Consider the following 12,441-nt stretch of genomic DNA (forward strand, 5'->3'; position numbering starts at 1 on the left):
ATCTAGTAGCAACCAATTCACAGGTCATGCTTAAAATTTTGATTCCAGAGGCAAGTAGCAGATACTATGAAAAGAATAAATTATTTTAAAATAAGCCATTATTCAGTCTCATGTAAGGGCTTAATTAGCAACAATAATACTAGCAATTTATTGACATAAAGATTTTGAATTTTATTCTTCTATGTCCCCCACCTTGGAGAAAGGGCTGGAGTACCTGATAGCCACAGTCATGGGTATCTTCTTTTTGACTCTTGCCATACCTTGGCTTGATCATCATTATTTCTAGAAGACTTGGAACCTCAGCTGTGCTTTCAAATGCTTTCTAGATATTTCTCTGCAAATACCATTAATTTTTCTATTTTGAAATCTGTTTACTGGTTTGGGCTGATTCCTCAGAGTAAATTGGGGAAATTCCATTTTAGTCTCACTGTATTCAAAGAGGAAGTTTGCTTTTATCCGAATTTACTTTCCCAAGTATTCTAACATTTTTCAGCTGGGAGAAGATGGGAAGGACAAAGTTCTGGTGGTTTGGGGCATCTCAGGCAAGAGCAGGTTAAAGACATGGAGGGATGAAGGAAGTCAGTGAGTGAGGTGTAAGTGACCCTAGGGAGTGGGAAAACCATCACCTGGACAGCTAGGAACTTACCATGGGGCTTTGAACATATACAGTTTAAAATATTTATGTTGAATAAGTACATTAAGTAGATCGAAACTTCCACTCCTGTGACACTTCCTTACAGAGACTCATGAAGCCAGAAGCTAGAACCAACAGGACAGATGTAACTGAATTTATTTTACTGGGCTTAGTGGAAACAGAAAATCTACAGCCTATGGTCTTCATACTCTTCCTCTCTGCCTACTTGGTCACTGTTGGGGGCAACCTCAGCATCCTGGCAGCCATCTTGGTGGAACCCAAACTCCATACCCCCATGTACTTCTTCCTGGGGAACCTATCAGCGCTGGACATTGGGTGCATCACCGTCACCGTTCCTGCCATGCTGGGTCGTCTCCTGTCCCACAAGCGCACAATTCCCTATGCAGCCTGCCTCTCCCAGCTCTTCTTCTTCCACCTTCTGGCTGGGATGGACTGCTTCCTGTTGACAGTCATGGCCTATGATCGATTCTTGGCCATCTGCCGACCTCTCACCTACAGCACTCGCATGAGCCAGACGGTCCAGAGGATACTAGTGGTTGTGTCCTGGGCTTGTGCCTTCACCAATGCACTGACCCACACTATTTCCCTAACCACGCTTAACTTCTGTGGTACCAATGAGGTCAATCACTTCTACTGTGACCTCCCACAGCTCTTCCAGCTCTCCTGCTCCAGCACTCAGCTCAATGAGCTGCTGCTCTTTGGCGTGGGTTTCATAATGGCAGGTACACCTGTGGTTCTCATCATCATCTCCTACATCCATGTGGCTGCTGCAGTTCTACAAATCCGCTCAGTGGAGGGCAGGAAGAAAGCCTTCTCCACGTGTGGCTCCCACCTCACTGTGGTCTGCCTCTTCTATGGGACCGGTATTTTCAATTACATGCGCCTGGGTTCAGAGGAGGCTTCAGATAAGGATAAGGGAGTTGGAGTTTTCAACACAGTTATCAATCCCATGCTGAATCCACTTATCTACAGCCTTAGAAACCCTGACGTTCAGGGTGCCCTGTGGCGGGTACTTGTAGGGAGGCAGTCACTGACATGAGGGGTGGTAGGGTCCTTCCTTTCTGGCCTTTTCTGGGTTGTGGGAAATTTCCCATGAGGGCAGTAACCTGGAAAAATGTTTCATAACCAAGTACCTAGCTCTGCTCCCAGATGATTTGTGTTGTGTGCTTGTTCTGCAAAGAAACCCTACAGAATTCATTCATTTATTTATACAATAGGTATTTATTGAATTCTTCTGTGACCTAGACACTCTTCTAGGGCACTGATGAACAAAATAGAAGTCTCAGCACTCACGCAACTCACATTCTAATGAAGGGAGACAACATTCATCAAGTATAAACAAGCATCCTATATGGTAGATCACATAGTGATATGTGAAGTAGAGAAAAAACACACACAATAGAGGGATATGAAGTTAGGTTCTGCAGTGAAAATTTCCAGGGCAAGCTGCTACCTTGCTTTTGGCTGTGCTCACTTTCCACATAGAGTTGAGGACTTGGAAGTCTGGTAGGTCTTGTGTAGAAATGTCCTACAGGGAAGGGTTATTTGGTTAACCGCAGCCTAAGTAACCAATAATAAGTTTTCTTCTGGTGGGGATGTGAGATTCCCTCTAGATCAGGGTGCAGAATGCTGTCCTAAATTGTGGGCTCAGTGCCAAGGATTATTCTACTTTATTATTTGCCTTTTGCCTCTCAGAAAATCACTTCCTTTTTTCACAACCACACAGGAATCCCAGAGTATATCTAGAGCACAGGTTGGGTCTAGAAAAACAACGAGCCCACTAAATAAAAACTATATTAAAGCATTCATGATATATCTTAAGATCAAAAAAGGAACATTCTATCTCCATCCTCTACTGTCTTCCTCTCCTATTTGATGTCTCCTTCCTCATATAAATGATAAAGTCTTTGAAAGAGGCATTTGTACTATAATTTCCTTAGAATTTTCCATGTAGAATATCCAAAATAACTTTCTCAAAAGTCTTACTTTTCTCTCCCAAACCTCCTAGCTCAAAAAATATCCATAAGTGTAGTCCCTAGGAGTGACACCTCTAATTTTTCTTAACACATCAGTACAGCTGCAACACAGAGAATTTCCTCATCTTGATGTTCATGCAGCATTCAGTTAATCCATTATTGATTTGTAACCTTTTTTCATCCTCCCTTGGAAAGGCTGCTTACCCTGTCCTGGTAATTCTGATATTTCTCTACTCTTATCATTCCCAAAACTGTCCATGGCTACACCTGGAGCTTGTCTTCTTTGTAATCTCTTTTGGAGCCAAGAAAGTGGAAGGACAGGCTGAGATAAAGGAAGAAAAGGCATGAGAGTGAGAAGTAAGAAAGGCTTGGAAGTAGAGGACTGAAGATGAAAATGAGGACATGTGGAGGGATGGGACAGGATGGTGAGCAAAAGAAGTAAGAAGGAAAAATGGAAATTAGGAAAAGGACATGAGAGGATGGGAGATGAGAAAGGATGAGAGAATTAAGGGTATCAAACTAGATGCCTAAGGAATGCTGATGAGGTCAAGGATGGGTGTAGAGAAATGAAGAATGAATAGGAGGGGAGATGAGAATAAAATTCAGCTATAGAATCACTTCCTACTAGCATATGGCCATGGAATAACTAGAATCTTTGATGTTGCTGTTAGGCCCCACCCCTCCAACCAGCAAAAGAAAAGTTTAAGTTTTGATGAAGTTGTAATGATACAAGGGAGTTTAGGTATTCCTCTTCTGCTTCCTCTGGCTAGGAGATGATCCTAGAAAGACAGAGGGTAGGACTGACAGATGGAGAAGAGTGAGGAAAGATGTGTGTGCTGAGGGTTCATCCTCCATAACCCCACTGGGTCATCGAAATCAACAGCCTCCCTGCCTCTGGGTGCAGCACCTGGTGACAGTCTAAAGAACACAGATGAAGTCGGTCTCTTTCCTGATACTCTTGGGTCTCCAGACACTTTGGGGTTAAAGAGAATGAGTTTCTCTCAAAGGGAAAAATTCTTGAGAATGACAACCATGAGTGTGGGCTGTAACCACTGCTCTGTGACCTTAGAAAGTGCTTCTCCATGGCTGGACTTGTTTCTACCTGTACCATAAAGAACTGGGATGAGATCATCTCTCCCGGGTTCTTCACATTAAATGACCTTTGATATAATTTTCTAGCTGAACTTTTTCCTGAGGATGAATCCAGAAAACATTTTGAGAGCTTTACCACCATCACGTCCACCACTTTATCTACCCCGTGAGCACTTAGCACTAATTTGTACATCCACTAAGTTATGACAGTGTCTGTTTACCACTTCCCTTTCATAAAGGGTTGTTATAAATAAATATCTTTAATTTTTACAAACTTAAGGTTGAGAAATGGCAGAAGTTTTATTTGGATCTTTAATTCCAGTTAAAACTGCAGTTGGATATCTTTTCATATATTAAGTGGCTAGTTGTATTTCTTCTTTTAGAAGTGCATTTTGACAGCTTTTGCCCTCTTTTCCACTGGATTTTTTGTTAGGAAATTGTAACTGTAATTGTAACTTCACAAACAATGAAACTCAGCTTTGAATCAGGTCAGGTCCACATTGAACAAAAGTGATCTAATCTTAGTGCCTAATAGATGCAAAAATAAATAATTTTTGGAGGAAGAAGATATCATCCAGAGCCACGCAACAGAAACTTAATCTGAGCCATATACGTAATTTTAAATTTTCTAGAAGCCTCATGGGGACAAGACTGTTTCTGAGTCTGTAGCGGGGGCCATTTTAAAGCAAAACTAAGTAAGTGAAATTAATTTCAATGATATATTTTCTTTTATTCATATATCTAAAACATTATCATCTCAACATATAATCAATATTATGAAATTATAAGTGAGATATTTTACATTCTTATTTCTCATACTGTCCTTAGAATCGTGTATATTGTAAACTTACAGAACTTCTCAATATGGATGCTAAATTTCATCAAAAATACTTGACTTGAGTCCTCTCGTAAGGCTACGATCAAGCCATCAGCCAGTGGTGTAACTGTCTCCAGGCCTGACTGAGGAAGGGAAAGCTTTGACATTCATTCACATGGTCACTGGTAGGACTCAGTTCCTTGCAGGTTAGGGGACTGAGGGCTTCAGGACCTCACTGGCCTGAGGTTGGAGGCTGCCTTCAGTTCCTTGACCCCAGGGCCTCTTAAAATGTGGTGCCTTCCTTCCTCAAAGTGAGAAAAGAACCATATAGAAAGACTGAGAAAGAAAGCAAATAGGAGGTCCTCTGCTTGTGTGCCCTCAGCAACAACCATTTAGCAGCCATATGCAAACAAATGTACTGCTTCCCTGATAGCTCAGTTGGTAAAGAATCTGCCTGCAATGCAGGAAACCCAAGTTCAATTCCTGGGTCAGGAAGATCTGCTGGAGAAGGGATAGGTTACCCATTGCAGTATTCTTGGGCTTCCCTTGTGGCTCAGCTGGTAAAGAATCCACCTGCAATGCAGAAGACCTGGGTTCAATTCCTGGGTTGGGAAGATCCCCTGGAGATGGGAAAGGCCACCCACTCCAGTATTCTGGCTTAGAGAATTCCATGGACTGTATAGTCCATGGGGTCGCAAAGAGTTGGACACAACTGAGCAACTTTCACTTCACTTCACTTCATGCAGACAAAAGTGGGCTTCCCAGGTGGTAAAGAATCCACCTGCCAATGCAAGAGACACAAGAGACGTGGGTTCAATCCCTTGGTCAGGAAGATCCCCTGGAGGAGGAAATGGAAACCCACTCTAGTATTCTTGCCTGGAGAATTACATGGACAGAGGAGCCTGGTGGGCTACGGTCCATGGGGCTACAAATAGTTGGACTCGATTGAGTGAGCACACACACACACATGCAGACAAAAGTGACTTTGTGGGGATTTGGGATCCAGGTAGGAGACTGGAAACTTGGTGGAGCTCATGACCAAGGAGGGGGGGCTTCCCTGGTGGCTCAGTGGTAAAGCACCTGCCTGCCAATGCAGGAAACACTGGTTCAATCTTTGGTTCAGGAAGATCCCATATGCCATGGAGCATCTAAGCCCATGTGCCACAACTATTGAGCATCTGCTCTAGAACCTGGGAACTGCCACTACTGAGCCTACGTACTCCAACTACTGAAGTCCACATGCCCTAGAGCCTGAGCCCTACAAGAGAAGCCACCACAATGAGAAGCCCGGGCACTGAAACGAAGAGTAGCTCTCACTTGCTGGAACTAGAGAAAAGACCTCTCAGCTTTCATAGAGGGAAAAGTTAAGAGGGCTGTGGTCAACAAAGGATCTATGGTTTTTCATTGGATGAGTCCTTGCCAGGAAAGAAGAGGAGTCTTTCTTCCTCCAGACTGGCTCTGCTATAGTAACAGGGTGTGAGAGCTTGGCTATCTGCTGCAAACACGAATACTACCCCCATACCATTCACCCAGTGATCTTACCTTGCCTCGCTCTACTCACTTTTCTGGGTAATCATTGGCATGCCTTAATTCTTAGCTCAGCTTTTACCATCTCAAGGAAGCCCTCCCTGAATTCCCCATCACTAACAAGCCAGGCGCGTCTTCCTCCTCCTTCTCCCCAACCCTCATGCCCAGAGCATAACCACTGCCTTCAGACACAGAATTAAGGTAGCCTCCCTCCTTGGTCCTTTATGAGCTCCTGATTCATGTTTGTAAAACAGTCTAAGCCACTAATAGGCATTCAGTCATTATCAGTGGAATGAACTGAACCTCAGATCAATTCAACTCTCCCTCTCTCTCAAAGTCTAGGTCAGTGCTGGCTCCACTGATTCTTCTGTAAAGGATTTCTCCCTCTTTCACACTGACAGAGCCCAGGGACTCATCTTCTCATCAGTAACTTCTCCTTTTCTATCTATTGCACTTGACACTAGGCTGGTGGAACCTAAGTAGAGATAGGGTCTCACAATTACCTCCTCCACTTCTGCTTCCACCACCAATCCTGTCCATTAGCATGTGTTTATCATGCTTGAACATTCTGCTTTGAGTGAAGGGTACAGTGGTTGCAACCAGGAGAGGTGGGACCATCGAGTGAGGAGCTGGCATAACACAGGATAGGGTGGGCTGCTCAGGGATGAGGCCTTTCCACAAGGAAAAGGAAAATAGGAGGAAGCCACAGTCAGTATTGCTTTGAGGTCTGAGAGGGCAAAACTGATGTAGATGAGGAGGGTGTGGATGAGGCCATAGAGGACACAGAGTGCCCAACACGAGGTGAGGAGTGAAATGCAGAGCTGAGGACTCTTGGCCGTGGTGTAATGGAGGGGATGGCAGATGGCCACGTAGCGGTCATATGCCATCATGGCCAGGATGAGGTTGTCCAGAGCCACCAAGGAGACCAGGAAGTAGATCTGGGTCAGACACCCCACATATGAGATGGCTTTGTTCTGAGACTGAAGTTTCACCAGCATCTTGGGATTGTGTTGGTGACGAAGAAGAGGTCTGTGAAGGAGAGGTTGGCCAAGAAGAAGTACATGGGAGTGTGTAGGCGGGAGTCAGAGCCAATGGTCAGAATGATGAGCACATTTCCCACCACTGTGACCAGGTACATGAACAAGAACATCCAAAACAGGACTCGCTGCTGCTCAGGATTCTCTGAGGATCCCCAGGAGGAGGAACTCTGAGACTCCACTCTGGTTGCCTCCATGCATTTCTCCAACTGTCTGCAACATCAGCACCAACAAACGTTTGTTTACCAAGTTACTTCTATTAAACAAGGACATTCACATACACAAAATCAACTATTCTCTTGGCATTAAAATATCTTGAACTAAATTTTATAATATTTTAATACAGATTATAAACAAAGTAATAACAGGCATAAACATATAACATGGACAATGTGCAACTTCTAGTCATTCCAGCAACTTCTTCTCAGTTCAGTTCAGTCACTTAGCCATGTCCAACTCTTTGTGATCCCATGGACTGCAGCACGCCAGGCTTCCCTGTCCATCACCAACTCCCAGAGCTTACTCAAACTCATGTCCATCGAGTTAGTGATGCCATCCAACCACCTCATCCTCTGTCATCCCCTTCTCCTCCCACCTTCAATCCTTCCCAGCATCAGGGTCTTTTCCAATGAGTCAGTTCTTCGCATCAGGTGGCCAAAGTATTGGAGCTTCAGCTTCAGCATCAGTCCTTTCAGTGAATATTCAGGACTGATTTCCTTTAGGATTGACTTCTTCTCTGCCATATTTCTTTTATTTATTTATTTATTTTAATTGGAAGCTAATTACTTCACAATATTGTAGCGGTTTTTGCCATACATTGACATGAATCAGCCATGGGTGTACATGTGTTCCCCATCCTGAACCCCCCCCACCTCCCTCCCCATCCAATCCCTCAGGGTTATCCCAGTACACCGGCCCTAAGTGCCCTGTCTTATGCATCAAACCTGGACTGGCGATCTATTTCACATATGGTAATATACATGTTTCAATGCTATTCTCTCAAATCATCCCACCCTCGTCTTCTCCTACAGAGTCCAGCAGTCTGTTCTTTATCTCTGTGTCTCTTTTGCTATCTCACATATAGGGTCATCATTACTATCTTCCTAAATTCCATATATATGCATTAATATACTGTATTGGTGTTTTTCTTTCTGACTTACTTCAGTCTGTATAATAGGCTCCAGTTTCATCCACCTGATCAGAACTGATTCAAATGCATTCTTTTTAATGGCTGAGTAATATTCCATTTTGTATATGCACCACAGCTTTCTTATCCATTCGTCTGCCAATGGACATCTAGGTTGCTTCCATGTCCTAGCTGTTGTAAACAGTGCTATGATGAACATTGGGGTACACGTGTCTCTTTCAATTCTGGTTTCCTCAGGGTGTATGCCCAGCAATGGGATTGCTGGGTCATATGGTCTGCCATACTTCTTATCTGCCATACTCAATATTACAGGAATAATGTCTATGTCTTATTTTAAATTCTACCATCTTACCATATTCTTGAAGTGCTTAAAGATTAGTACATCATGATATTGAGTAGATGTTTAGTTAGCAATAATTGAGCCTCAGATAAACCTCATTGGCAATTATACTGCCACTGTGCAAAGCTGAACAGATTTTTAAATAATATTTAAAACAGGTTATGCACTATAAAAAGGGCTTTCCTGGTGGCTCAGACAGTAAAGCCTCTGCTTGCAATGAGGGAGACCTCGGTTCGATCCCTGGGTTGGGAAGATCCCCTGGAGAAGAAAATGGCAACCCACTCCAGTACTCTTGCCTGGAAACTCCCATGGACAGAGGAGCCTGGTAGGCTACAGTTCATGGGGTCACAAAGAGTCAGACACGACTGAGTGACTTCACTTTCTTTCTTTCTTATGCACTATAAGAAATGATTATTATACAACTGGACAAAGGGAGAGAGTAAAAATATTGGAAAGAAGAAGGAAAAATTATCATTTTCATTGATAGGATGATTTATTGGGGAAATCTAAGACAATCAACTGAAATGCCATTAGAAATAAAAATCAGCCTCAGTAAAGTGGCCAATCACACAATGAATGAATAGACCTCAAAACTAACAGTGGGCCCAGTAAGTCCACCCACAGTGCAGTGATTAAGAATTAAGATGAATATTTCAGATGCTGGAACTCATTATCTGAGCTCTGTCACTCACTATGAAACCTCAGGCCAGTTACCTGAGCTCTTTAACACTAGCATTCTCCCTGTAAACAATGAGTTGTGGTAAGGGTAAAATTAAGGAATAAAGTGGTGAACACAAAGTATTAGCATGTAGTGGACATGCAATAAATATTGCCTATTACTGCTATAAATATTATATATAGGTAAATAATTGTCTGGTGAAAATACAATGTGAACAATGATATTATCAGCAAAATAATCTAAGCTTTAAGATGTTAATAAGAATTGAGCAAGACCTTCCAATTCATGGAAATGTCTCTCGGTGACAGGGATTGGAGGTAATTTTTGTCTGTTTCCCTGTTTCCCACTGGACTGAGTTCTAGAGCTCCACCTGGGTAGCACTGCACACTCCTCTCAATGTCCCCAGGGCCCAGTCCAAGACTTTAGCACACCTAGACATGCCTCGAAGAAGTTAGTAATGTTTGCTTACTAGGAGTTTCTTGAGAGTCCCTTGGGCTGCAAGGAGATCAAACCAGTCAATCCTAAAGGAAATCAACCCTGAATATTCATTGGAAGGGCTGATGCTGAAGCTGAAGCTCCAACCCTTTGGCCATCTAATGTGAAGAGCCGACTCATTGGAAAAGACCCTGATACTGGGAAAGATTAAAGGCAGGAGCAAAAGGCGGCAACAGAGGATGAGATGGTTGGATGGCATCACTGACTCATTATGAGTTTGACCAAACTCTAGGAGATAATGAGGGACAGGGAAGCCTGGTGGGCTGCAGTCCATGGGGTTGTAAAGAGTTGGACATGACTTAGAAAATAAACAGTAGCAACAATTGGGAGAGTATTTGATCAAGGCTCCAGTAAGGTTTGGCTTCCCTGGTGGCTTAGATGGTAAAGAATCTGCCTGCAAGGCAGGAGATACAGGTTCGATCCCTGGGTCAGGAAGATTCCCTGAGGAAGGGAATGGCTACCCACTCAAGTATTCTTGCCTGGAGAATTCCATGGACAGAGAAGCCTGGAGGGCAACAGTCCACAGGGTAGCAAAGAGGTGGATATAACTGAGCGACTAACACTTTCACTTTTCAAGGTTTGGCTTCCTCCATGCTCCTCAGCTCAGATGTTAATCATTAAGAAACTACTATGGCCCTAAAACCCCTTCATGGATCTCTGCCTTGTCATGGTAAAGGGGAGTGCATAACTCAGTGAAGCTATGAGCCATGCCATGCAGGGTCACCCAAGATGGACAGGCATAGCAGAGAGTTCTGACAAAACGTGATCCACTGGAGGAGGGAATGGCAAGCCACCCTAGTATACTTGCCATGAGAACCTCATGAGCTGTAGTAAATGCCAAAAATATATGACTGGCATGCTGCAGTCCATGGGGTAGCAACGAGTCAGACATGACTGGACAAATGAACACAACAAAAGCAACAACAATGGCCCCAATAGCTTGCTCAGTAAGTAAGTTTAGGATTTTGGAGTTTCTTGAACAGTGTCTGAGAAGGTGGCGTTGGAGTTCCTCAGAGTGTCATACCTTTGGATAAATCTGACTTACATGGATCCTGAAATATATTTTCTGGCCACCAGGACTTTAAAAGTCTCTCGAGGCTAGACAGAGAAACAAAAGAGTCACCTTACCAAACTCTATGAATAATTGTTCAAGTGCATTTGCAGAATGTGCCACATGCTTCTCTGAGCAATTTTTAAAAAATATTAAGGATAATCTCAAGGTCCTTGCTGTCAATCACTGTTAATCACTGTTAGTCCACAGACATTGATTGATACCTAATGGGTGTTCACCCTTGCCCTGGGAGCTGAGGGCACAGAGCTGTATCGGACATGGTAGAAGTTCGGTATCTGGCTTTCTCCGGATCAAGACATGAACTTATGCAAAGGGGAAATAGCAAGACCTCTCAGCCTGGATTCTCTCAGAGCCCAGAGACAGGACCTGGCTCCATGAAGCCCCGCAGGGAAATGAGAATTTAGGCTGAGATGCCGCATCAGGCGCATCCCAGCAGAATCAGTTATGAGGCTGCCTTGATACCCCCAACTGTTTCCTAACTAATGAGGCTCCAGGGAGGTTCTGCTTCCTCTAGCCTTCAGGTTCCCTGACTTAGATGCTGAATTAATTACTAGGGAAGGTCTCTGCGTCATGTTCAGCCCATTTTATGAGTAAAAGTTTGGATTATTTCAAAGGTCTCTTGGAGAACGTGGTCCCGGAAGCCCTCAGAGCAGCAAGTTATGATTACCCTCTGCAGCAAAGTGCGGCCCTATCTCTGCTCTTTCCCCTCCCAGACATGGGTCACCATGAGGAGAGTGGGTAGGGAATTGGGTGGCTGCTGTTGTTTTGATTTCTGTTTTTGTGGGTGCACAGTTGAGTAAATCATATGCCTCAGTTTATGAATATTATCCCCACCAGTCCTTGGAAAGCATCTCTCTGGCTTTACTGTCTTTCATTACCTCCAATTTCTACTCCCTTCCTCTTCCCCCACATATTTATCCTCATTCAAGGATGCATATATCCTCAAAGAATACATGTTTTATACATCTGTATGTTATATGTCTGTATGTTGTATGTCTGTATATTTATACACAGGGCTTTTCTGGTGCCTCAGTGGTAAAGAATCAGCCTGACAATGCAGGAGACGTGGGTTTGATCCCTGGGTTGGGAAGATCCCCTGGAGAAGGAAATGGCAAGCCACTCTAGTATTCTTGCCTGGAGAATCCCAGGGACGGGGGAGCCTGGTGGGCTACAATCCATGCGGTCTCAAAAGAATCGGACACAACTTAGTAACTAAACAACAACAACAAATGTTTATATATATAAATAATACTATGCAGTAGATCTCATTGTCTCTCTCTCTCTTTTTTTTAAAGCTTTATTTATTTTTGGCTGTGCTGGGTCTTCACTGCTGTGCACAGGCTTTCTCTAGTTGCAGTAAGTGGGGGCTACACTTTGTTGCGGAGTGCAGGCTTCTCATTGTGGTGGCTCCTCTTGTTGTGGAGCACAGGCCTAGAGCACAGGCTCAGTAGTTGTGGCCGGTGGACTGAGTTGCCCTGGAATCTTCCAGGACCAGGGATTGAACCCATGTGCCCTGCATTGGCAGGCGGATTCTTAACCACTGGACCACCAGGAAAGCCTATTAGGTTTCTTAACTTTTGCATTAATACTACTTTTATGATTCA

General features: G+C 43.7%; 2 protein-coding genes and 1 pseudogene across 2 annotated transcripts in view; 1 reads left to right on the top strand and 2 right to left on the bottom strand.

Moving 5' to 3' along the window:
* Positions 1 to 12,441, bottom strand: part of OR1R1 (olfactory receptor family 1 subfamily R member 1) — a 188,685-nt gene that overhangs the window by 70,925 nt on the left and 105,319 nt on the right. The window lies entirely within an intron of this gene.
* Positions 738 to 1,694, top strand: LOC145543281 (olfactory receptor 3A2). Its single transcript, XM_081584326.1, has one exon. It carries the CDS (start codon positions 747 to 749, stop codon positions 1,692 to 1,694), a length of 948 nt encoding a protein of 315 aa, XP_081440452.1. The 5' UTR covers positions 738 to 746.
* LOC145543845 (U4 spliceosomal RNA) lies at positions 8,588 to 8,719 on the bottom strand (annotated as a pseudogene).

The sequence above is a fragment of the Giraffa tippelskirchi genome, chromosome 3 (assembly GCF_054371585.1).
Source record: "Giraffa tippelskirchi isolate mGirTip1 chromosome 3, T2T-mGirTip1v1.2.pri, whole genome shotgun sequence".
In the NCBI taxonomy this organism is placed as follows: domain Eukaryota; kingdom Metazoa; phylum Chordata; class Mammalia; order Artiodactyla; family Giraffidae; genus Giraffa; species Giraffa tippelskirchi.